The sequence below is a fragment of the Euprymna scolopes genome, chromosome 27 (genome assembly GCF_053919585.1).
Source record: "Euprymna scolopes isolate OS-2025 chromosome 27, ASM5391958v1, whole genome shotgun sequence".
In the NCBI taxonomy this organism is placed as follows: domain Eukaryota; kingdom Metazoa; phylum Mollusca; class Cephalopoda; order Sepiida; family Sepiolidae; genus Euprymna; species Euprymna scolopes.
The window spans coordinates 93,148,176-93,174,881 of record NC_136508.1 but is presented as its reverse complement, the minus strand read 5'-3'; the positions used below and the strand labels follow the sequence as shown (position 1 = coordinate 93,174,881).

The 26,706-nt window shown below is 34.7% G+C and overlaps 1 protein-coding gene across 1 annotated transcript; it reads left to right on the top strand.

Annotated features, from left to right (window-relative positions):
* Positions 1-1,083: 1,083 nt before the first annotated feature.
* On the top strand, positions 1,084-26,706 carry LOC145248993 (endoplasmic reticulum membrane protein complex subunit 7-like). Its single transcript, XM_080110838.1, has 3 exons — positions 1,084-1,947; positions 20,133-20,426; positions 25,500-26,706. Exons 1-3 carry the CDS (start codon positions 1,783-1,785, stop codon positions 25,752-25,754), a joined length of 714 nt encoding a protein of 237 aa, XP_079966964.1. The 5' UTR covers positions 1,084-1,782; the 3' UTR covers positions 25,755-26,706.

Here is a 26,706-nt window from a genome sequence, read left to right as displayed (position 1 = left end):
TACTCAAATAGCTTTTTCTCTCAGACTGCTGCACTTTTGGAATTCCCTTCTGAGCCCTTGCTTCCCTGACTCTACTGACATGCAGAAATTCAAGTGTAATGTAAACAAACATCTGCCCAACTCCCTAAATAGTATCCCTGCAAATCTGGTCCCAAATAGTAACCCCTCACTACTAAGTGACGCTTTATTTGGGGTGAATAAAACAATTTAAAACAACTGTCCTTTCATTACACTTTTGGATGCTTTCGAACTTATGGCAGTAAAGATACGGAAAAGTCTCTATAATGTAAGCACTCCTTACAGAACGAAGATGTCTTTTCGTTTTCTTTTTTTTTTGACATAGGTCTTTTTTTCTTTTTTTCTTTTCTTTTTTTTACAATAGCAGTCACCATTTATCAAGGCTCAGAGGCCACTTGAGAACAAGGGTTAATGAGTGTACAATGGGACTATATCGTAGTAATTGTTAGTAATGGAAATTTGGTAAATTGGATTACTTAAGGGGACGGCTCATCAAGAATTTGTTTATGTTGGACTTGAAGATGACCAAATTGTAGTCAGCTAGAAAGTAGGCAAACAGAAGAGAGTTCCACAAGCAGTTTTAAGAAAGAACCTGTGTTCATGGAATCTGCGTTTAGGTTTAGGCACGAATAAAGAGTAGGGCAAATTATTGATAGTGGTTTCAGCTAGACGAGTGTTTTTCATGAAAGTTTAGCAAGGGGGTGGGGGGCATAGATTGGAGCTTAGACGGGCACTTGCCATGAAAATAGCGATAAAGCAGAGACAGACTCGCAACGTCTCTTCTGTGGCAAAGAGGTTGCAAGGAAGAAAAAAGAGCATTCACCACTAGGCTACGAAGTCATATTCCAAAAATTACGTAATTTGCTCAAATAAATTTTTTGGTGCTTCTACATTATTGATACAAGATTTTGTAATCGCTAAACGGAGTTTTCAGATAAAAAACAATGGTTTCAACTGATTTTTTTTTTGTCAATTCTAATAAGTTCAAAACGGAAAATTACCTCTCTTTTGAATTCTCCTGTGTTTTACGATCATTTTCATCAAATTCTATTTTTTATTTTCTTTAAAAAATAATTTTCTACTTTATCGGTTTTGGTAATTTTTGGATAAAATCATCTTAAAAATGCGAGGAATACGGAGATACCATTGTTTCATTGTGAAATTCAGTATTACGATTTCTGAAATTTCGTCCCAATAGTGTAGAAGTGCCGATTTTTTTATTCAAGAAAATAAAATTTTACAACTACGCGAGTCGTAGTGTTTTTGTCGGTCATGATTAAATCCGATGAAATAAATAAGGTAGAGACAACTCAAATAGAAGTGTAATGGTAAAAATCAGCCTAATGTGCAGTGTGCACGGTAGTTTAGGAGTAAAATCTTTAAAAATCCTTTTTTTTGTTTCCAATTAAAAAAAAAACTAGTTGGTACCTCATACAGATTTTTCTGTGTTTTCTTTAATTGCAACTATAAGTGCTCTTCTGAATAAGCAACAACTTTTGAATTTATCAAATATTCGAGTAAATGATGTTTAAAACACGTAAAAGTGAGAAACACACACACACACACAAACACAAGAAGTGTCAATTTTTTTTTTTTAATATAGAGATGAACAACGCTTAAAGCTAATTTATCTAGTAAAATTAACGTTTAAAATAAATTTTAAAAAGATGAATTCGTTTCGTTTTCGTTTTGTTTCGTTTCGTCAACTCGTTTATTAAATTCAATTTTTGCAAGAACTGGTGTTGGTGTTCTGACATTTCCAACATGGCCGCCACGAACGCAATGCCGTCTCTTTTACGTTTTTGCCTTTCATCGTTTTTGTTAATCTTCTGTTTGTCCGACGCTTCTGAAGTTGTTGTCGAAGATGCAGTACCTCCATCTGTCAATCTGATGTCAACTATTGGTTACAGAATTGATGGCAGAGTAGAAGTAAGTCGAAACGTTATATTTTCTGAGAGAAAAAAAGAACTGCACACCAAACACCACACCACACACCACTACACCAGTGACACCACCATGTCATTAAAACTCGTATTTTTTCCTTGTAATTCTTATTTAAAGTAAAAAAAAAAAAAAAAAAGGTGCTAGTGCACTTATTGATCCGCGCCATTTCTTAAATAGTATTTTCAAGTTTAATTATGGGTTCGGTTCTTTAGGGGACGCGCTCGAAAACTAATGTTATTCTTTGGAGGTTAAATCCTGTTTCAGTCACCAAAAATTAATTAGAGCAAAATCAACTTCGGCTTTTAACATAAACGATTTAGGGTTTGTATTACTGTACACATAAATTCGAAAAAGTTGTCAAAAAACAAATATATAACAAATAAATGTTATAAAAGGCAAGATAAGTTACTTTTCTACCAAACTGGATACATTTTTCGTGTTTTTATTCAATGTAACATGTTTATTCAGCTCGAAAAACATGCAGTGTTTACCGATGTATTGGAAAATTCAAAATGGCGCCCGACACTCTCTTTAACAGGGTAAGTTTGGGAAAAGGTGTTATAAATAATAAACTAGACAAAATACTATTAAAAAAACACCGAATATATAGCAGTATCAGAATTTTTGTAGGAATTTTTGACACCCCTAACACGAAACTGCGAATACAATATAAAAATCTCGTAATTTCTCTGTTAAAAGTGGGTTATTTATTTTCTTTATGGATTATACTTCCAAAATAAACTATTACAGTTGTTTTAAAAGTAATAAAAATATTTTTATTTTTTTTTTAAACAGTAATGAATTTTCCGAACTCAATATTTTTAAATTTTTAAACTCAATATTTTTAAATTTTTAAATTTTAAAAATCTATCAAAATTTTTCTATTGATTCTATTTTTACGATATTTTCAGGGTCAATGTGAAATTTTATGTTCTTTCCAATAAACCGAATATAATATTTTAGACAAACGTTTTTTTTTTTTTATTCACGGTTCCCCCCCCCCAGTGTCTATTACAAAGAAAATACTTAATTTAGTCTCGGATAAGTACATAATTATTTACTCACAAATTGAAGAGAAAAGGTCAATACATAATATATTCAAATTTTAAAAAAAACGGACTTCGTGTTCTTGTAGAATTTTACCTGTAAAGTTTGAAGTTTAAAACCTTTTTTTAAACCACGTTATTTGTTTTTTCTTTTTTCTTTTTTTTTTTTTTAATGGAACCTTGGTCCTTGCTCCTTTAATTGAAAAAAAAATTAGGGCTTGAATTACATTTTTCGAGGAGTTATAAGCTTGGAAAGACAGGGGGTCGAATAATTCACGCCTCCAATTTTGTAAATGTCTAAAAATAATTAATTTCGACTCGGATAAGTACATAATTATTTACTCACAAATTGAAGAGAAAAGGTCAATACATAATATATTCAAATTTAAAAAAAAACGGACATCGTGTTCTCGTCGAATTTTACCTGTAAAGTCCGAAGTTTAAAACCTTTTTAAAAAAAAAACACGTTTTTTTTTTTTTTTTTTTTTTTTTTTAATGAAATCTTGGTCCTTGCTCCTTTAATTGAAAAAAAAAATTAGGGCTTGAATTGCATTTTTCGAGGAGTTATAAGCTTGGAAAGATGGGGTGGAATTATTCGCTATTTTCACAAAAAATTCTGATACTGCTACCGAATATATGTCAACTTATGTCACGATAACATATATTGAGCGAATTTCTAACAGTATTTTGTCTAGTTTATTATTTATAACATCTTTTCCTGAACTTACCGTGTTAAAGAAAGACTCGGGCGCCATTTTGAATTTTCCAATACATCTACATCGGTAAACCTGTATGCTTTTCGAGCTGAATAAACATGTTACATTGAATAAAAACACGAAAAATATATCCAGTTAGGTAGAAAAGTAACTTATCTTGCCTTTGATAACATTTATTTGTTATATATTTGTTTTTTTGACAACTTTTTCGAATCTATGTGTGTACAGTAATACAAACCCACGATTTATTTTTATTTTTTTTTTACACAGGTATCAACGCATTATCAAGGCCAAGAGGCCACTCGAGGCTAAGGGTTAAAGAGTGTACAGTAGAAATTGGACAATATAGTAATCATTAGTAATGAAAATTTGGTAAATTTGGTAACTTATATGGAACGGCTCATCAAGAACTTATTTACGTTAGACTTAAAGACAACCATATTGTAGTCAGCCGGAAAGCAGGAAAACTGAAGACAATTCCACAGGCGTGCAATTCTAAGAAAGAAGCTTTGTTCATGGAATATACGTTTAGGTTTAGACACAGATAAAGAGTGGGGTGAATTATTGATAGTGTTTTCAGCTAGACGAGTGTTTCTTGTGAAAGTTTGGCGAGGGGGGACCATAGATTGAAGCTCAGTCAAACACTTTCCGTGAGAATAACGATACATCAGAGACAAACTCGCAACATCACTTCTGTGAGATAGAGGTTGTATGGAAGAGAAAAGGACATCTCCTCCTAGGCTACAAAGTCTATTTTGAACTCTATCAAGGCAGGACAATTCCTTTCTAGCAACTCCTTCCCAGATGTGGCAACAGTATTCCATCCTTGGACGTACCTGGCTCTTATATAGATAGAGAATTGCATCAGCAGTGAGATATCTACTAGATCGATAGAAAGATCCCACCATTTTTCCAGTGGCTCTGGCAACAGATTTGATGTACGTGTTCCATTTAAGATCAGGAGTAACGGTCAAGCCGAGAAGCTTGTCAAAACTTGAGGCCTCCTGAAGACGAGAGCCATTCATTTCAATTGATGCCAGATGTGGATCAGAATGTTGATGATGTAAAGAGAGAAGCTTGGTTTTAGATGCATTAAAAGTAACCAGCCACTCCTTTCCTCATTGTACCACATGCTCAAGATCAGAGGAGAGAGAATCGGAGAGAACTTGGTCGTTTACTGTCTTAGATGTGCTACCATAAATGGTAGTGTCATCAGCATAAATGTCTACAAATGATGTAAGGATGTGATTTGGAAGATCATTAATGTAGATCAGGAAAAGAGTTGAGCCCAGGATGGACCCCTGAGGGACTCCAGCATTAATACTGTGAGCTTCTGATTCTTGCCCCTCAACTACTACTATTATGAACCTATCAGAAAGAAATGATTTAATAATTGAGAAGACATTTCCAGCTATACCATAGCTAGAGATCTTGTGAAGTAAACCTTTATGCCATACCCTATCAAAGGCTTTAGATATGTCAAGAGCAATTGCCCTAGAAAGGTTGCCTCCATCGAGAGATTTGCTAATGCTATGAGATATAACTGTAAGCACATCTGCTGTAGATCTAGCAGAACGGAAACCATATTGAGTGTCACTAAGAAGGTTATTTTTGTTGAGATGGTTGATTACTTCTGTATTTTACACAGATTCCAGCAACTTACTCATGACGCACAGGAGACTTATTGGCCTGTACTGAGAGGGGGATGAGCGATCACCTGAATTCTTAAATACAGGGCATACTGGTGATATTTTCTAGGGTGATGGGAAGCTATTCTCCTTAAGACAACGTTTAAACAGTTTTGTAAGTATGGGTGCTAGTTCTGGTTGAAGTTTTTTGAGTACTATAATTGGAATACCGTCAGGGCCGGTTGCTTTACTAGAATCCAGGTTTTTGATTAGCTTGGCAACATCATGTACAGATATATGTATATCACATAGCGTGTTTTCTGATACAGGAGGAAATAATGGGGGTTGGTGGGCTTGGTCGCAAAGGGTAGAATTAGCTGCAAAGTTCTTGGCAAAGAGTTTGGCTTTGTCTGATGCTGACGAGATTACCTCAGGTCCATTGATGATAGTTGGGATAGAGCACACGCTTCTGTTCAGGATTCTGTTTGCTATTTGCCAAAACTGGTGGGAACCAAGCCGCTGCTCAGCTACTTTTGACTTGACGGACTGAGCATACAACTCTCTTGCGTTCTTTATTACTTTCTTACAATGGTTGCTGGCAGTCCTGAAAGCGGCTTTAGTTTCCATACATCTATTACGTTGGAAGCAACGGAAAAAGTGATTTCTGTGTGTAATGGCAGTAGCACATTCTGGAGAGAACCACAACTGCCTATTAGGTTTTTGCTGGAACTTTTTTGAGGGTATGAAACGGTCTATACCTACAATTAACTATTCCGCCAGGTTTGATACTATAGAGGACACATCCTGTTTAAACATGGAACGCAGAGGTAGATCCGATATAAATGTACGGAAGCTATCCCAGTGAACCTTAGTGTATCGATATACTGTATGATGGAGAAGTACATCTGGGGACTTACTACATTTCATTTTTATCTTAATTGATACAACAGAGTGGTCGGAAGATCCAAGAGGAGACAAAATAGAAACTGAACATAGTTCAGGGCAAGTTGTGAGAAAAAGGTCTAGTAGACTCGCATAAAAAAAAAATGATAAAAAAAATGGTGCGGTACTTGTGCATTTATGTTATCGTGTTATTTGTAAAAAACGTATTTTCAAGTTTTACGATATTTTCTTAAATTGTTAGGTGAAAGTACAGAATAATTACAAAGCCCCCTCCCTATGTTAAATATGGCTTTCTAAATAATAACTTTATTATTTAAGCATGGTAACATAAAAGGGGTTTGGGTGCTTCTACACTTTATTGCCGAAATTGGAGACGCCATTTTATTTCATGCACCTGCTGTGCAAATGTAAGACACCATTATTTTAAACTATAGCCAAAGCATGAAATAAATAACAAAAAAATTAAACTTCCGGAAAGAACTATGGAAAAAAGTGAATAAATTACTGAAAATGGGAAATGAAAACAAAAACATTTACTGTATAAAAATTTATCAAAATATAATCGTAAAAACATTTATTGAAAAGTTTCCGTAAGAAAATATAATTTTAAAATAATATTGTAATGAAAGCAACATTGGATTTTTGTGACCCGATGGGGACCGAGTGATGCCGAGAGACCTTGCTAGTTGATTAAGGAACAACTTGTCGCCGGGGTGGTCTCATTGACACAAATTCTGAGGAATTCGCACGGCTGAATTCTAATGATGATGATGATTTGATGTTTTAAACAGAAATGTCTATGGGATTTTGTCAGAAAGAGAAAAAACAAATAATAATTGTTTTTATCTCATTGTCGTTATATATCTGTTAACATAAAAGGTTGTTTTTAACCTCTGAGAGGTATGAAGAGATATCCTTAGCTGATTAAGGCTGACAACTTAGAATGGGGGTCAAGGGTAAGGGTCGCCGCCAAGCATTGTTCGACCTGGAATGACTAATCACTCCTAATTTGATAATAAGTAAGAACCTCGGTGCAAATGAGGGTTAAAATTTGGTAGAGATAAGTTCGGAGAGGAGGAGTAGAAATTAGGAGAGAAGATGAGAGGGGAAAATCTTTTCTTTCCTTTTCTTTTTGCTTAGGTAAATGAAAGGGTTCTCTTCTTTCTCTTCGGCAACCAAGCAAGCCCTTACTAACCCCCCCCCCCCCACATTGAACCAAGGCGCGGCCGCTGATTGGTTGACCGCCACTTGTGGGCATACTTGGAGGTGTGAGGGGGATTACAGCTAGTGTTTTTGATAAAACAAGGTGAGAAAAGGGAGAGAGAGATTCTTTTTGCGACACGTTCCAATATGCGTGTCTCTAGCAGCTGATCTGTGGACTGACGGTAGATAAAGAACGAAGAACTTGGTAAAGGAAAGAAAACTGCCAGCCTCCTAAGTTGCATGACGAGGCCAGTGCGTCACTATTATTTATAAAGTCGAAGGCAATCAATTCTATGTTAAGAAAAAAAAACAATTAAGTTTTGACTTTCTTTTCTTTAATTGGAAATGCCATTGTGAATGCAATATATTTCTCCGATAGCCCAGGTGACGTTTGGAACCGGAGAGCGACCGCCGAAGACGAATTCGACCACTAGACGAAAACACGGATGACGCCACAGGTATCGGCTACAGCTGCATCTCAGCCCACAAGCGTATGCACCGGAGATGCCCTGTAGGGGTTACATTTTTATAAAAAAAATTTTTTTTTTTTTCGAACAAATAAATAATTTTAAACATGTTATTAAAGCAAGTTTGAAGGGTCAGCAACAAATTAATTTAAATGATTGTTTTTTTTTCTTTTTTTAACGGAGAAGTGGGTTGTTTTTTATTGTTTTTCTTTTATTGGGAATTGAAATATAATTGTAAAAACATTTATTGAAAAGTTTGCCTAAGAAAATATAATTTTAATAAAATAATTTTGTAATGAAAGCAACATTGGATTTTTATAATATAGTTTGTTTTTTTTTGTTTTTTTTTTTTCCGAACAGATAAATAATTGTAAACATACAGAAAGTCTATCATCCTGATGTTATTTTCTGTAAAAAAAAAAAAAAAAAAATAGATGTCTTCATCAGTAATATTGTCAAGATTCATTTTCTCCAGTAATGTCGTTTTTACGTTTCTGGAAGTAATAAGTGTTAATTTTAGGTTAATTTATTATTTTCGTTTCCGAAAGTAATCGTTCTCCACTTTAACTTTTTTGTTATTTATTTCATGCTTCGGCCATAGTTTAAAATAATGGTATCTCCCTTACATTTGGACAGCAGGTGCGTGAAATAAAATGGCGTCTCCAATTTCAGCAATAAAGTGTAGAAGCACCGGGGTTTGTATTACTGTACACATATATTCGAAAAAGTTGTCAAAAAACAAATATTTAACAAATGTTATCAAAGGCAAGGTAAGTTACTTTTCTACCTAACTGGATATGTTTTTAGTGTTTTTATTTAATGTAACATGTTTATTCAGCTCAAAAAACATACATTCAACTTCCCAACATATTGCTATTACTTTTGCGCATGCGCAAATTCATTCATAGTTTGGAGTGGTTTAATTTTAAATCTTTTTTTATCTACCTATCTCTCGGTAGGGAATGCAGTTTGAAACGCTAAATGTTTTAGTTTCAATTTTAGCTGATGGCACAAAACTATTTTTTGTTTTAACTTTTGAAATCAGTAATATATATTAGGTACAATATAATATTCAATAGAGAATTTGTTCTATAATAATAAATATGAAATCTGCATGAATTAAAATAAATTTAAGCGTATTTTATGACTGGGGAAGACCCACTCCACCCCCCAGTCCCCACTACTCTAATATCTATCTATCATTCTTATTTAAAAAACAAATATTTATCCCCAATAAGGCAGGTTGTAACTGAAGAATAATGGCTACTGTGATAGAGGCCAGAATTATATGCAGGGGCAACTTGAGTCGGGAGTTGGGCAGAAAAGATGCTATATTAAAATTTTGTTAGTATGTCATAAAAAGTGAGCAGGAAGGGAATTGCAAAGGTTAGTGGTGAGAGGAAAGGAATAGAAAACCTTTCAGCATCTAGAGACATCTACAATGATGGGGTGTGATTTTGCTTCTAGTTAGGTGAGTCAGGAGTATTTATGTTGAGATGCTTTCTTTTGTTCTTGCCTTTGTCTTCCTTTGTATTGAACCAGTTGCCAAAGATTGAAAGAGAAAGGGGTAAATTGGGACAGGAGGAGGGATCAAAACTGACGATATGTAGAAAGAGAGGATGGAAGTGTTAAAAAAAGATGGTAAATTTAAAATATTTTCTATTTTGTTTATCTTTACTACATATGTAAGCTGAAAAATAAAAGATTTAAATGGATTAAGTTAATCTGCAATCAAATGTCAACGATTATTGTGAACGTAAAATGTTCCATTTTATTTTTCACGAAAACCCAAACAATTTATCTAAATTTCTTTTTTTAAAATATCTTGTTGAACTTAGAAATCTGTGTAAGACATGAGAATTTGCGTAGAATTTTGTTACAAACCGTTTATTTAATCCACAGTGATAACATACTCTTGTTTCATCTGAACATGTGTGTGCAAATATTGATCATGAAATTACACACAAATATTGATTATGAAATTACATACAAAAATAATTTTCAATCTAAATGATTTGGAGTTAATTTGCAATGGAATCCTTCCTATCTCTGCCTGCATCGTGCAAATATACTGGTAGAGCTGCTAAGGACATTAGAGAGAAGTTGGCTTAACTTTCAGGTTCAACAAGTGGTCAGTTTTCATTGGTGGAATCATAATTAGTTAATGGTGATGATCACAACAGTAAGACAGACAACTGTTACACACATGATAAATATTAGTTAAGAAGAGTGTTCAATAAATAATGCCCCTAACTACTGATACCAGTAGAACAATGAAGCTTGGCACCGTTATTAGTCTATCTCTACATAGGAACCTCTCAGAGTTATGCATTTCTCCCATCGTTAAATGCAACTCATAGAACACCTCAGGTTAATTCTCCAATCATGATTTGACTTTGGAAATCAAGGTTGCATCATCATTCAAAAAAAAGTATAATTCGTGTCGGTTGAATTTAGCTTGAATTCATCAATGTTATTGTTTTGGAAAAAAAAATCACAAAACTAAGTCTTTATTTTTAATGATTATTTTTATTTTTTTGTATTGCATGGAAAACTTATACCTATTTAAAGGAAAAAAAAGGAGTAAATTTATAGTTTCTCTGCAAAATATTGTGACTTTTTTTAAACTACTAGACTTGAAGAATCACTGTATATGGAGCGTTCAATAAGTAATGCCCCTGACCCATTTCTCATAGCAGTAGAGCAACAAAACTTGGCACAGTTATTAGTTTATCTCTACATAGGAACATATGTATGGCATAATCACGTTGACACACCAGTTCTCGTCAGATCAATGTTGAGCCTGGCTAGTACCAGATGATGACCATTTGAGAATTCTAGGCGCGGTATGTGCTTTCCGCTTATCTCGGCATTGTTTCCAGTCATCCTGAATCTCTTCTTGCCACTGGTATTCAACAATGTCGACTCAGGAGAGGTGTGATTTGAAGATTGCACAACTCTTGCTACAAAAATTTCACACACAGACATTCTTACAGTGGGTATCCATAGTCTGTCAAGACTGAAGGAAGCCTTTTTTTTACATAGGAACCACTCAGTTACGCACTTCTTCCATTGGTTTAATGCAGCTTTGGAGACTGTTTTTGGTCGAACACCTTGGATTGATCTTCCAACCATGATGTGACTTTGGAAATCAAGACTGTATGATCTGGGAAATGCTTTTCTTTCAAAAACAACCATGGCTGAGAAGAGGCGATAGTCATAAGATCAAGAAAATAGGGGGTTGGGAGAGGATATCATAGTTACACGCCTGTGCTTCTGATCTGGCAACCTGCGTATTGTGACCGAGCACATTGTTTTGCAGGTGGAAGATACATTTGCTGATCTTGCCCCATTTCCTGATTTTGATGGTTTCTCTTAATTTCTTCAAAATAGAAAGCATTATAGGCGTCTTTATTTGTAACTTTTGGTTTTGATGGTTTCTCTGGATTTCCCAAAAGTAAAGCATCATAGGTTTCTTTAATTGTGGCAGCTTTTGCCAAGAAATCTTCCTCACTACTCCATCCTAGTCCCAGAAGATTGTAAGCATGACCTTGCAAGCGGAGAGCTGCACCCTTGCCTTCTTTGGAGGTTAGGCTTAATCAAAGTGCTTTCTATGCATTAATTAGTGTTTCATCATTTGTATTTGGCCTTTTGAAAAACTTTGATTTATTATTAGTTCATAGTTATAATTTGCCACATAACCCATAGAGATATAAATCATTGCACATGCAAAATTTCAGCTAGATCAGAGAAGTGGAAGTGGGTTAGGGGCATTATTTATTGAACATCCCCTCACACAACAAACAAATTCTTTTATTAAGTTGTATATTCCATTTAGTTTGAAACTTTTGGAGCACGTGCAGGGGGTCATATTTTGCAAGGTTGTATGATGATGAATATGTTGGTCATTATTCCTGAAATAACGATTTTCAAAAGGTTTGCAAACAAAGTGTTCAAACTTTAGAATCTTGATGGCAATCATGTAATCGATTTTTAATGTATTAATTAGAAAAACAAATGTCTGTGTGTGTCATGTATGTATGTATATGTGTATATATATATATATATATATATATATATATACAGTGGGGAAAATAAGTGTTGGACACATCCCATTATTCTTTATTTAACACATTTTTTATGCAGCGAATGACACGAAAATTTAACAAGAAATAGTTTCTAATTTAACAATAACAAATAACTTTAGAAATTGGAACCTTTTAATGCATAACAAAAATTATATAATAAAAACGAGAATAGCCGGAAAAAATGTATTGGACACATTGTTTTAAATTATATTTTATTATTATTTTTTATAAATAATGCTGGAAATTGTTATTTGCATTTTAATTTGATGACACTATTATACGTTTTAGAAGTTTCTTGATTGTTGTAGACCATACTCTACGTCGTTGGAAAGTATTGGAACACGTTAGTCACCAGTAAGCCATCACGCGTGAAGGTTCTCAGAATGAGTAAACGTAAAGAACTCTCTCAAGTCGTCCGTGATAAGATTATTGCCGAGCACAAGAATGGAATTGGTTATCGGCGTATATCTACTCAATTCAAAATCCCTGTAAGCACCATAGGAAACCTTATTAGGAAATGAAAGGTGCATGACTCAACCGTGAACCATCCACGCACCGGACCTCCTCGCAAGATGTCGGATCGAGCAGTGAGAAAGATTGCACGAAAAGTTCAGCAGCAACCGAGAACCACACGAGGCGAACTTCAGAAAGATTTGGAAGAAGCAGGGATCGTAGTAACGAAACCAACGATTAGTAATGTATTTCGACACAATGGTCTTAAATCGCGTACACCTCGAAAGACACCATTACTAAAAAAATGTCATGTTAATGCTCATCTGGAGTTTGCAAGAGACCACTTATTGAAAACAGATGATTACTGGAAGAATGTGATCTGGTCCGATGATACGAACGTGGAACTTTTTGGCATTAACTCTGTACGTCGAGTATGGAGAAGAGATGGCACATTGCACAATCTCAAGAACACCCTCCCCACTGTAAAGTTTGGTGGTGGAAATGTCATGCTCTGGGGATGCTTCTCTTCAAATGGTACTGGGCCACTTCATATTATAGATGGAAAGATGAATGCAGCCAAATATCGAGAAATTCTTAAAAATAATCTCTTGCCTGCTTCGAATGCGTTAGGTATGCATCTTTCAGCAAGATAATGATCCCAAACATACTGCTAAAATAACCTTCGATTTGTTCGTACAGAACAAAATAGATGTTCTTAAGTGGCCCAGTCAATCCCCAGACTTAAATCCTATAGAAAATCTATGGAGAGAGCTCAAAATCATGGTCCACCAGCGAGATCCACGTAATATTCAGGATTTGAAGAAAGTATGTGTTGAGGAGTGGGCCAAAATCTCGCCTGAACGTTGTCACAAATTAGTTTTGTCGTATAGAAAACGTCTCGAAGCTGTAATAGCCAATAAGGGGTTTTTAACTAAATATTAGATGAAATTGTGTTAGTGTGTCCAATACTTTTTTTCCGGCTATTCTCGTTTTTATTATATAATTTTTGTTATGCATTAAAAGGTTCCAATTTGTTAAATTTTCGCGTCATTCGCTGCATAAAAAATGTGTTAAATAAAGAATGGGATGTGCCCAACACTTATTTTCCCCACTGTGTGTGTGTGTGTGTGTATATATATATATATATATATATATATATATATATATATATATATATATATATAGAGAGAGAGAGAGAGAGGTACTCATGCAGAGAGTGATCCGTGCTGAAATAATGTTATTATTTAAAAAGCCATTCTTAACATGGGAGGGGAGGGTGTTTTGTACCTATTCTGAACTTTAACCTTACAATTGAAATAAAAAACATATCATAAAACTTTAATTAAACGTGGAAATACGATTTAAAAAATAGCGCCGATCACACTGCATTAGCACCTATATATATATATATATATATATATATGATTTTGTGTTGGCGATTTTAGCGATATGCAATGAAATGCTGTTATTCATTTTTTTCTGCTACCTTAGCGTTTTTTGTTTTTAAAGAGCTATAAGCTCCTTTTGTTATGCATATATATATATATATGGATAAGTCACCCCTTATTTTTTATGGGACGTATTTATTTATTTTTCTTAAATATTATGTGCATAAAATGTATATCTATGGACATGTATGTTTCTGGCTTTCAGCCGTCATCAGTGTGGGTTAGGATTGAACGCATGACACCAGCATTTTATGCACATAATAATATTCAATAAGAAAAATAATTATGTCTCGGGCTATTCCATGGCAAATCATCCAGGCCATTTCACTTCCCCCCCCCTCAGAACTTTTTATCCTTTTGACACCTGTAAGATATACATAAGTTATGATGAACCGCCAAATTTCAGACCCAGCAATCGATGGGAACACTGTTTTTGAGCCAAGCCAAAATAAGGCCAATAGGACGAAAAAGGACTGTCGCGATGCGTCGTGACGGGACTACCCATCGTTACAAAATTGTAAATATTTTGAAAAGTATTTACTTTCTGGCCTAGAAAATTGCACCTAGTAGGGTTTTTTGACCAAGGAATCCAAAAATCAATGTTAGAAAGGCATGGCAGTTCATCTTGTGGAACATTTTGGCCATTTATATGCAGAGACAGCTTCCACTGGAAGACCCAAAAGGACATAACTTTAGGGGTCAAGAAAAGACAACTCTAGGGGTCAGATGATATCTGTTTTAATATTTAGATAGTCAAAAGATAGAACTTGCAGAATATATATTGGTTCATATTCGGTATATTATTCCTTCACATTGAAATTTAATGCTAAAAGGTGACAATTTTCCAAAAATCGTACTTGAAAACGCTCAATTTCTATCTAATGTTGCTAAATATAAAAAAGTTTTACGGCTGCCTGAGTGTAATTTAGAGATATATATGTGTTTATCTTATGATTTTATAGTTCAGTGATTAAATTACGTCATTTTGACATTCCTCAAAATATAAGTCCCCCTCAATAAATCGGGGGTAGGTGACAAGTCTACTCCATATCTGGAAAAATGTAGAGAATAATGAATTAAAAAGATGAACACAAAAGAATAATGAACTAAAGTAACGAACACGAAACTAAAACGTTACATATTTTCTAAATGTATTGTTTATATGAGTGAACTGGTTTTCATCGATTTTAAATTGTCGACCACTATTTGACGTACAATTTGGTGGGTGAATTTTCATAATGAATTTTCCAAACGGCACCCATGCATTATCCTCTCTATGTGGCCAGTGAAAGTTATTGCTCTGAGTTGGACCATGAGGATGCATGAATTTGCATGTGACGTCTTTATTTTCCAAATTCACTTGATCAACAATAAGGACTATCCACCAGTACCAATCAAACAGGCGTTCTGCATAGTCGTTTGGTTGAAGGAACATCTCCATCTCCTCTGATGAAGGCATCGCCGAGAAAGTATGGTTCTTGATCATGTAGCTCTTGTCAACACTGAGTTGTTTACCACTAATTGGAGTAGATGCTGGCTCAGTGATAACAGCTTCAAGTACCTGACACTGTGTTCCCTTCAGCATATCGCTTTTCCATCCTCTCCCGAACAGCAACCATATCCTATTTGTAAATTGAAAAGAAGAGGATTCCCTTCAGCTCCTCCTGACAGAACTTCTCCACTGCCTTGAATGTCAAGATCTGGTCATTAACAGGTCTCTGCAAACTGGTTCTTGCCATCTTCCATTTGACTGTACCTTCTATGCCATCGCAAGGGGACTTCCCATGATTAGTAGCAAAGAAGGACCACAAAGCATGGAATCCAAAGACAACATTGTGGTGGCAGAGGTTCATGAAGTTTTTGTAGTTCTTGTACTGACCTGCACACCCATCACTCCAGTACTTGAGACGTTTGATTTGAGGAAGATTCTCTTTAATGTGATCACATACCAGCTGTTGAAGTTGATGCACAAAATTAGTATCGTGGGTCAGATCATCTAAAATTATGCATAAACATTTGTGAACAAGTTTGTTCTCAGAGTTCTTGTAATAAATAACCACAGGATGCAGAGTACACTGTTCTTTGTTCCAGTGATACCCCTGCACTTCATCTTGGACAATGAAGTGATAATTCTCTGTGAAATCAAGCAGCAACAAACAAGTTTCACCATCCAGCTCATATTTCCTCATCTTTAGATACCGAGCTTGACTTTTTGCAATGTATGAATGTTTAGTGATGTGGTCAATTTTGTCCACCAACAAGTCAATAAATTCCTCTACAGGACATGAGTATGTGCATAATGTTGTCCGGGCAGTGCTGTCCCACTGAACAAAATCTATATCATTTGTAATCCCAAACTCCTCAAATTTTGCAGTAACATGTTCTTGCAAAGAACTGCTCATTGCGCAATTAGAACATCGATGCATCATGCATTCACGTTTCTCTGAATCACACGCTATCAATGATATCATGTCTTTGTATGTGGTGTTGATCAGAGGAAATTGTTCATGCTGTTCCTATTTTGATTTTCTATTGGTTCTCTGTCTCTTTCAGCTCTTATTGTTCTCTCCCTCCAATAAGTTTGTCCTCGTTGTTTAATTGTATGATTGATAACATTGCAATAAGCATCGATCATCAATTTAGTGTTTTGATGAATTTGACAACACACACACACACAGAGTGAGAACCAGATGAAGACACAGTGACTGATGTAATGTCGATTCAAGCACGTTAGGTTCACACTCTGCAATCTCATCTTCCAAGGATTCATCGTCATCTTTTGAATCCTTGTCTCCAGCCAGATGCAACTTTACTCGTTCATGACAGTTCTTCCATCCGGGAACAACAGCTTCATCATTGATTCTGAATTCCATGGAGCTTAGCCCTGCCGCCATAGCGAGTAATATGTTGTGTGTCCCATTAGGCTTCTTCTTCTTCTTAGTATGGAGTTTGAACGAGTCGATGCACTTACTTCCTTTCTGGAACAAACCATTGCTATACTTTCTCTCGTGGTACTTGCATATACTACCCAGATCACAGTTCTGTTCTAAACGAGCTCTCCAACGATAGACAGTTTGTTCATCTTGAGACAGTTCTGCAAATGATTTCAGTTCTACAGCAGTTTTATAAAATCATAAGATAAACACATATATACCTCTAACTTACACTCAGACAGCCATAAAACTTTTTTTATATTTAGCAACTGATTGAGTGTTTCCAAGTACGATTTTTTTTTTTTAAATTGTCAACTTTCACCATTAAATTTCAATGTGAAAGAATAAAATACTGAATATGAACCTATATATATTCTGAAAGTTCTATCTTTTGGCTATCTAAATATTAAAACAAATATCATCTCTGACCTCTAGAGTTGTCTTTTCTTGACCTCCAAAGTTATGCCCTTTTGGGTCTTCCCGCGGAAGCTGTCTCTGCATATAAATGGGCAAAATGTCCCACAAGATGAACTGCTACGCTTTTCTAACATTGATTTTTGGATTCCTTGGTCAAAAAACCATACTAGGTGCAATTTTTAGGCCAGAAAGTAAATACTTTTCAAAATATTTACTATTTTGTAATGATGGGTAGTCCCGTCACGACGCATTGCGACAGTCCTTTTTCGTCCTATTGGCCTTATCTTGGCTGGGCTCAAAAACAGTGTTCCCATCGATTGCTGGGTCTGAAATTTGGCAGTTCATTGTAACTTACGTATATCTTACAGGTGTCAAAAGGATAAAAAATTCGGGGTGGGGGTGAAATTTCGATGTTTTACTGGATTATTTGGCATAGAATAGCCCTCTCGTAAAAAATAAGGGGTGACTCATATATATATATATATATATGAATAACAAAAAGAGCTTATAGCTCTTCAAAAACTTGCTAAAGTTGCAAAAAAAATAACATTTCGATGTTGTTAATATCACTAAAAAATGCCAACAATAAATCTTTAATTTGAAAAGCAATAAAAAATCGTGCATTCATAGCGGTGGATCATCGTAGCTCATTTGGTTGCTGATGTCATGAGTTCAATTCTAACCCATACCGATGACGGCTGAAAGCTAGAATGATGCATGTGCATGGAAATACATTTTATGTACGTAATAATATTTAATAAGAAAAATAAATATAATTAGTGCTCTTTGAAATTCCAAAGTAATTTTGAAATGTGGATTAAAAATTTGGTTTACAATATAAAAGGCTACTGAGTGCATCAATCCTACATTAAATGTTTTTTATACAGAATTATGAGCATGCTATGTTTTAGATAGGATTTTCACGGTTTACGGTATCTTTTGTTTATTAAATTGTTAGCTGAAAGTACAGAATAGTTAAAAATGGCCTATCCCCTCCCCATGTTAATGTTATATAGTTGTTTCATTATTATTATTATTATTATTGTTATTGTTCGTTGTTAGGAAGTCTTATTAAAAGTGAGTCTTAGAGAGTCTTATTAACAGAGATGTTGCGTTCGTGTTATGAAAAGATTCATATATATAAAATGTTCATACTTAGAGTGAGGAGACAGTGTTGAGACAGTCTTAGTGTTCACATTGTAGATATGAGATGTAGAGACATTGTGTATGTGAAGACATTTTAAAACACAGGATATATAAGACATATAATGACAATTTCACTTTACCTTTTGGTAGAATTACAACACAAAGACGATGTTTATAAAAACAAATGACGCGTTTATTTCCATGGACCGGTCGGTGGTTTTCTTAGTCAGGAATTCAAAGTTTTACATTCTATGTTTCAAAGGTGACCGTCTCGCTTCCAGACGTTCGACTATCCATCTCTGGACTCCAGACTGTCATCTGTCATCCTCAGACTCTCTCTGCTTAACTCTAAAGTTTCTAACTATATCGAGAACTTCCCATTTTCCATGACGTCATACACATGTTAAAACATGTCTTCTTTCACGTGTTCTGAAAATGCGTGTCCAAAACTTTTTCCTTTGTTTACAAAAGGAATTTTAACTTATATTTCCAGTAACCTATATTTCCAATATGTTAAAAGCATGTTTATTAAATTATCTTATAGTTGCATTCCTCAATTCAATTTAATAACAGAATTGACAAATGCACATTCCTTTTCTTAAAACTATTTTATCTCTAAGCTAAACAATGGTTTGTTTTTACATTCCATTTTCTAATTCTCTCTCGTAATCTATTTCTAAACCTAAATTACGAGGTTCGAATTTCATCTATTCTATTTCATTTTCATTTTAACTAAAACTCTATTTTTATACTTACATGAAAAGGGGACAGCCCTTATCATGTAACATTAAGAATGGATTTCCAAATATGTTATTTCAGCACAGTCCGTATTCTGCATAAGTACTCATTTGTTTGCACTAAACAAATGAGTACTTATGCAGAATAACAGACTGTGTTGAAATAACTTAATTGTTTAGAAAACCATTCTTAACATGGGGAAGGGAGGAGGATATTTTTAAAAACTTTTTTGTACTTTCACCTAACAAAAATAATCCTGTATAAATACCAAAATTAAAAGGTGGCTTAATATTTGTAAATAAACCATATCCCTATTTTGTAGCTTGAATGAAGATTCACTCCTGTACAAAAGAAAAGTATGGTTTGGATTAAAGTTTTGGGGCAAAAGTCAAGTGTTGTTATAATATGTCTTCCTATTTCAGTAGCTTCTTTCCAAGGACTGTAGGATTGTGAAACTCTTTCCCTGCTGACTGTTTTCCTCCTTTTCAAGACAAAGATCAATAAACATTTCTTTTCTTTGCACTAATCATCTGTTAAATGTTAAAAAACTTAAAAATAGGTTTTTGTCCAGCATTCTCCCATATTAAAACTAAAATAAACAAATTCTGTATAATGTGTCTGGGACAAAACGAAAATATTGTTCCAAAAATCACATAAACTGATCAAGTAATTTTATTTTAAAATAAGAAAATCAAATTTTTATGAGTAACAGAAAAGCAACAGTTTTGTCCGCCATTTTGAAAACAATCTTTGAAAATATAAATATATATATATATATATATATATATATATATATAAACAAAGGGAGATAACTCAATAATTCAAATTTGTGAGATTAATTTTTACATGATTTTTGGAATATATTTTTGTTTCATCAGTATGTACATGATATAGATTTTTCTTTATTTTTGTTGGGAGTAATTCTGGACAAGAACCTTAAGAATTCTATTTTTAATGTTGCCATTTTGTTTGTTACTTTTTCAGATTTTATCAACTTTTGATAAAGATTGGATGTCCTATGTTCGAATAATCGTTGATGGCGGGGATTATGTTGGTTTTGTGCGTCCAGATGGTACCTTTAGCATTGGAGGTATTCCGTCTGGATCTTATGTGGTTGAGGTCACGCATCCAGGTTTCCTGTTTGAACCCGCGCGAGTAGATATCAATTCCAAGGGCAAAATTCGTGCACGGCGGGTAAATAATCTTCAGCCGGCTTCCGTGAAAACGATGACGTATCCGCTTGAATTTAGAGAAAGAGGACGATCAACTTATTTTCAGGTTTGTTAACTATATTTCTTCTTTTTTTTTTTTTTGGTGTATGTTGCAAGGTTAGTCTTGTGTGGTTTTGAAAATGTCAGATTGTTTTTAAGTAGGAGGCCTCCGCAACAATGCTTCCCTATGGCGAAGCTCCTCTCCTTTAACAATTATAAGAAACCTTTCCAATCACTGATTGTTACCGTGTGCAATAGCACCTTGTCTGAGAGTCCAACAAAGCAGGTATTTTCATGAGGCCTCACCAACTACCAACTGAGATGATTTATCAGGGTATGACACTTAGATCCACAGCTGAACGATTTAGAGCAGTGTTTCTCAACCTTTTTCCTTTTTTTCCTCAATGGACCCCCTCAATTACTATTAGTCATGGTGGTGGGGGGGGGGCGAAGATCAGATAGACAGTATAATAGGAAAACGACTGTCTGAGGCGCATATTTAAAATAAGTACCAATCACCTATTTTTTTTTTTCCAAGGCAAGTTTATGGAAATTTTTGGAAATCTAGTAAATATATTCAAAGTCTACTTCAGCATTTTTCACGTCAAATAAAAATTACAGTAGAAATTAAATTCTTAGTAATAAAAGTCATTATGAGTTGGTTTTATTGATGGACCATCAATATATCATTGTAGAACCTCAATTTGTTATATTTTGCTTCTGGATCCCCAGAAATATTCCATGGACCCCGGTTGAGAACCCCTGATTTAGAGTATATGTAAGGACCAAGCATGACCATCTATCCTGATGCTCTCTGGATGCAGTGCAGGAGTCTTGTAAGGTGCTACTATTGTACTCAGCACTATATGTCAACTTCTTAATAACCGTTAACAAGGGCTATAATCCAGCTATAAAGCTGGATTATAGCCCTTGTTTTTTCTTGCTAAAAATTGTCATCGCGTGTAAATTAAAACTGAAACTATCGAGTCAGCCAACCTTTCAAAAAAACTAAAAAGAAAAAATTAAATTTTTTTTATTAAACCTGAGTTCTGAAATATATTTTTTTAATTTTCAAAATGACTTTGTAAGTTTAAACAATGGAGCAGCATTTGTAGCATACAAGTAGTACTATTTAACTAATTTTCATATTGTGATGGCAGCCATCTTGAATTTATCAGGTTGAATTGATTGCGGAATTTATTGTGTATATTTGTTGTCTCGTTTCGCAAATACAACCAGGTTTGAATGTAATATCATCTGCTATTAAAGATGGTAAACTTGTTGCAGTTTTGTGCCAGTCACATTAAGAAATCGTTAAGCATTACTAATCGAAACAAATATTCTGTTGAATGAATAAAATTTACAAATTTATTTTAAAGTGGATACCTAAATTATTTGCGGGTAATTTGAAATATAAATAAAATTATCAAATTTTTAAAAGAATTACCTGAAATTCCAACAATAGAATTTTCAGTATTTTTTTTCTGTTTCTGAATTTTGAGTTAAAGATTTATTATCAAAATTATTTGTGTTACTATTTTCATCTTGGTTGTTATTTTGATCCGCGACAAAGTAGGGATTGGACCTAGTAATTCATTCTGGTTCGTTTGTTCACACTTCTCTCAATAACCATGCTATGGATTTTTTTAAATTTTGCACAAACATTAGTAATGGGAAAGTAAATTTTTGCCAGAATGGATTTTTCAAGATAACTCTGGTTACCCCATTAGGGGTAAATTTATACCTACTTCTTGAATTTAAAAAAAATTATATTGAATCGGGTTATATATATGGAGAATTTAAAACTGAACCTTTTTTAAAAAAAAAGGAAAAAAAAAAAAAAAAAAGTGGTGCTTGTCCAGAATTCCCCCTACAAAAAAATAAATAAAAATCTGTATTATATACATACTCATAATGAAGAAATATCATACACCAAAAATCACATAAATTGCTCAAGTAGTTTTATTTTTATAAAGAAAACCAAATTTTGTGGCTAAGCAAACAGCAATGATATTGCGATGCCATCTTGAAAACAGACTGAAAACAAGGGAGAGAACTTCACGTATTACAAACTTGTAAGATTTTAGAAAGTCATTCTTAATATAGACATTGGAAAAACTCAAATTTGCCTATAAATAATTTTCTTTATGAAAATAAAACTACTTGATTTTTGGAATAAGATATCTTTCCGTCATGGGTATGTACATCGTACAGATTTTTCTTCCTTTTGTGTTTTGATATAAGTACAAATTCTGGACAAGCACCAAAAATTTTTCAAGTTCGGTATCATTAGTTGTTTTTAAAAAAACAGTTCAGTTTGGAATTCTGTGTAGTTCCAGAGTTCAATATAAAGATTCTTGATTGGTGTATTCAGTTTTTTGGGGTTTTTTTTTTTTCCAATTTTCACCCAAAACAAGGTACAGTGCCACTTTGAAGTAGGAGGCTACTATTGGGGACATAAGTTGCAGGGTTATTATGAAGGGGGATGAGCAGCAAGATGTCTGTTCGCATTACACTTGAACTTCTGCATGTCAGTACAGCTGGGAAAGCAGAATCCTGGAAGGGAGTTCCAAAAACTTACAGTTCTGGGGAAGAAACTATTGGAGTAGAAGGCTTTCTTACATCTAGGGATCTCTACTGTGGAGGGGTGGGATTTAGCTGCTTGTCAGGTTTGTCGAGGGTATTTACGTCGAGGGGTACAAGTGCTTGTAGTTCGTCAGAGCATTCACCATTAAAATACTTGTAGAACAGGCAGAGGGATGCAACATTTCATCGATGGGATAGAGGCTGAAGCTTAGATGACAGTTCAGGGCCTATCAGGTTGGCGACTCTCTTTTGAACCATTTGTCCAGGAGTGAGAGACAAGTAGCAGATGCACCAACCCAAATGTGACAACAGTACTCCATACATGGACAAATGGTAGACTTATAGAGGTACAGGATACTTTCTAGCATGGTAGAGAGAGCCCACCTTCTTCGCAGCAGCCTTGCCAATGTTCTCAATGTAGGTCTTCCAACTCATGTTCCCTGTGAACGTTAAGCCGAGGAGTTTAAAAGAAGTACTTTCAGGTAATGTGTGATGGCAGCCATTGCTATTGGTGGTTGAGAAAGTTTCTTGTAATTGTTGAAGGAAACAAGCTTAGTCTTGGCAGCATTGAATGTGACCATCCATTTTTGTCCCCATTTCACTACAGATTGGAGGTCATCCTCTTGTGTTTTTGCCATTTCCTTAGATATGTGTTCATTTGTTTTCCCCTCGTACCTGCTATAGAGCATAATGTCATCAGCAAATTGATACAGACAATTTTATCAGGGAGGTCATTTATGAATATTAGGAATAATAAAGGTCCAAGGATTGACCCCTGAGGTACTCTTGCATTTATATCATATTGCTTAGATGTACGACCATCAAGAACAACTTGGATTCTTCTCTTAAGAAGGATTTAATTAAGTTATGTATTCTTCCAGTGATACCATATGATCTGATTTTCCTGAGAAGATCTTCATGCCACACCCTGTCAAAAGACTTAGATATATCTAGAGCAACCACTCTACTCTCCCCTGCTTTGTCCAATGAATGGTATATACTTTCAGAGATTACAGTTAGGATATCTGCTGTAGAACGGGCTTGCCTAAATCGATATTGTTGGTCGGTCAGAAGTTTAGTAGCTGTAAGGTGATGGACTAGAGCTTGATTAATTATGGACTCAAATATTTTGTCGAAAAGCGGGAGGAGGCTAATGGGGCAATAAATTGATGGGTCAGTTCTTTCGCCAGAAGTTTTGAAAACTGGTACCACAGAAGCAGTTTTCCAGCAGTCAGGAAAGCAAGATTCATTAAGGCATTTGTTGTAAAGTTTGGAGAGAACTAGAGCAACCTCAGCGGAGCATGTTTTTAATAGAGATGAGATCGGGTCCACATGCTTTCGAGGTGTATAGGTTTTTTATGATACTATGCACCTGAGAAGGGGTGATCATCTAGTATGACATCTGTCTGCAAAGGAAAGTTAGGGAGGAAGTGGTTTGCCGGGTCAAATGTGGAGTTTGAGGCAAACCAACTGGCAAGCATGTCAGCCATTTTGGTTGCCGTACAAACAACCTCATGATTGTTTGATAGTGGGGGAATTGTTGATTACCTATTATTTACTAAACTGTTGTAGATTTTAAAAAAAATCACGGGTTCCTAATTTCTGTGCTTCGATGCATTTTCTGGTGATTTCAGTATATTTTCTCTTAGCTGTCGCTATTTTATTATTTTTATTAATTACTTCTAGCTTCTATAAACCTCTGTCTGTTTGAACTGGACTTATGTCGGTTAAATCTGTGGTACACATGCTGCCTTTGAGCAATGATAGCTGTACAAGTAGAAGTAGACCATTGGGGAGAGTGGGGCTTGCTATAGAATTTCCGCGTAGAAACATGTGCTTCAATTGCAGTTTTGAACCAATCAGTGATCTCATTTGTGCACTGTTCAACAGAAAGAGAAAAGTTATTTCCGCATGCGGCATCTCTGATGAGATCACTGATGGCTTCCCAGTCAGCCTTTTTGTAATACCTCGTTGTTTTGAGCAGTGACTCTTCAGTTTTGAGTTGAGAATTTAGGGCGATTTCTACCAATATCACAGCGTGATCAGCATTTTGCGGACTGTTATCCTCATTTTTATAGTTCTTGTTTCACCTTCGGGGGGCTGTGGCGCAGTGGATAGAGGTGGTGAGTCTCTACTATGGAAGGCAGTAATTACTGGGGATACAGTTACAAGACTAAGCATTCCTATCCTGTTGCAGTTAACCACCTGAAGAAGGCCAGAGGATTAGTTGGCCGAAATGTAGTAAAATAACAACTATGAAGATTAGCATAATAGTCTGCAAAAATGATAACACAGATTATGAGCCTCAGCTCAAAGGATTCGTAAAAAAAAAAAAAGAATATAAAGAATCTCGAGTGTAAAGTGATGCAACCTGAATAAAGTTGAAGGTCACCTTGGCTGAAATTTTGTAAAAATAGCAACCAAGTTGAGAATGGTAATTCAAATGATTCAAATAATCAATCCTAATTTGAAACCAATTCTTTAATGTCAAAATCTGTAGAGAAAAAAAAAAAAAAATTTCATGTGATTTTTTTTTTTTTTTTTTTTTTTTCAGATGCGTGAGCAATGGCGTATCACGGACTTCCTGTTCAACCCGATGGTGCTGACAATGATCCTGCCACTCTTGATCATCATGGTCCTGCCAAAAATGATGAACGCTGCCGACCCCGACACTCAACGAGAGGTCCAGACCCAGATGAATGCCCTCAATGCCAAACAGAATATGCCAGACTTGTCAGAATTTTTTACTTCCCTTTTTTCAGATGGCAAAAAACCAACCAAATCAAAATCATCGTCAAAGAAGAGATAAAAAAAAAATTTAAAGCAAAAAAATGACTGAAATTTTTGTAATCATAAAAAAAACATTTACAATTGACTATCCAGAATTGAAAGATACACAATGCACTGATTATCTTAATCCCCCCACCCCCACTGTCTTTATTGTTTGTTTTTTTTTGTTTTCATCACATTTTCTTTTTTGCTCCATTGACTCCCGTTCCTTCACCTTCCAATTAGACCATAAGAGTTAGTTGATTTAACAACTTTTTTTTACTTTTTTATTATTTAAATCCTTTGAGATGACTAATTATTTAAATCCTTTGAGATGACTAATTATTTAAATCCTTTGAGATGACTAATTATTTAAATCCTTTGAGATGACTAATTATTTAAATCCTTTGAGATGACTAATTATTTAAATCCTTTGAGATGACTAATTATTTAAATCCTTTGAGATGACTAATTATTTAAATATTTTTATTTATTTGTGGATTGTTACCCTCATCTTCATAGTTGTTTCACGTTTCGGCCAATTATTCCTCTGACCTTCTTCAGGTGATTAATCACAACAGAATAGGAATGCTGTCTTTTAACAGTTAAGAGACTTATTATTGCTATCCCATTATTGTTAACCACCTGAAGAAGGCCACAGGATAAGTTGGCCGAAACGTGGTGAAACAACAAGTATGAAGATGAGGATAACAATCCGTAAATAAAAAATCTTTTTCAAATCAACTTTGAATAAGTTAAATTAGTTGAACCTTAATGAAATAAAAACTGACACCATATTGTAGAGTCGTACAATTTATTAATTTAAAAAATCCTCTAAAATTGTAAAAAAAAAAAAAACGTTTGATGAAAAAATTGTTGAAATTATACACTTTATTTGGGCTTATTATTAAATTGGAAAGAACAGGATATCCTCTCTCCCAAAAAAACAAAATACCACCCATGGAATCGTTAATAAAATCCACAATACTTTT

Bases quoted from the DNA above. Each gene is read 5' to 3' on its own strand.
- LOC145248993 (XM_080110838.1), top strand. From the start codon at position 1,783: ATGGCCGCCACGAACGCAATGCCGTCTCTTTTACGTTTTTGCCTTTCA. The intron at 1,948-20,132 runs GTAAGTCGAAAC...TTACTTTTTCAG, and splicing joins GAATTGATGGCAGAGTAGAA to ATTTTATCAACTTTTGATAA. The intron at 20,427-25,499 runs GTTTGTTAACTA...TTTTTTTTTCAG, and splicing joins GACGATCAACTTATTTTCAG to ATGCGTGAGCAATGGCGTAT.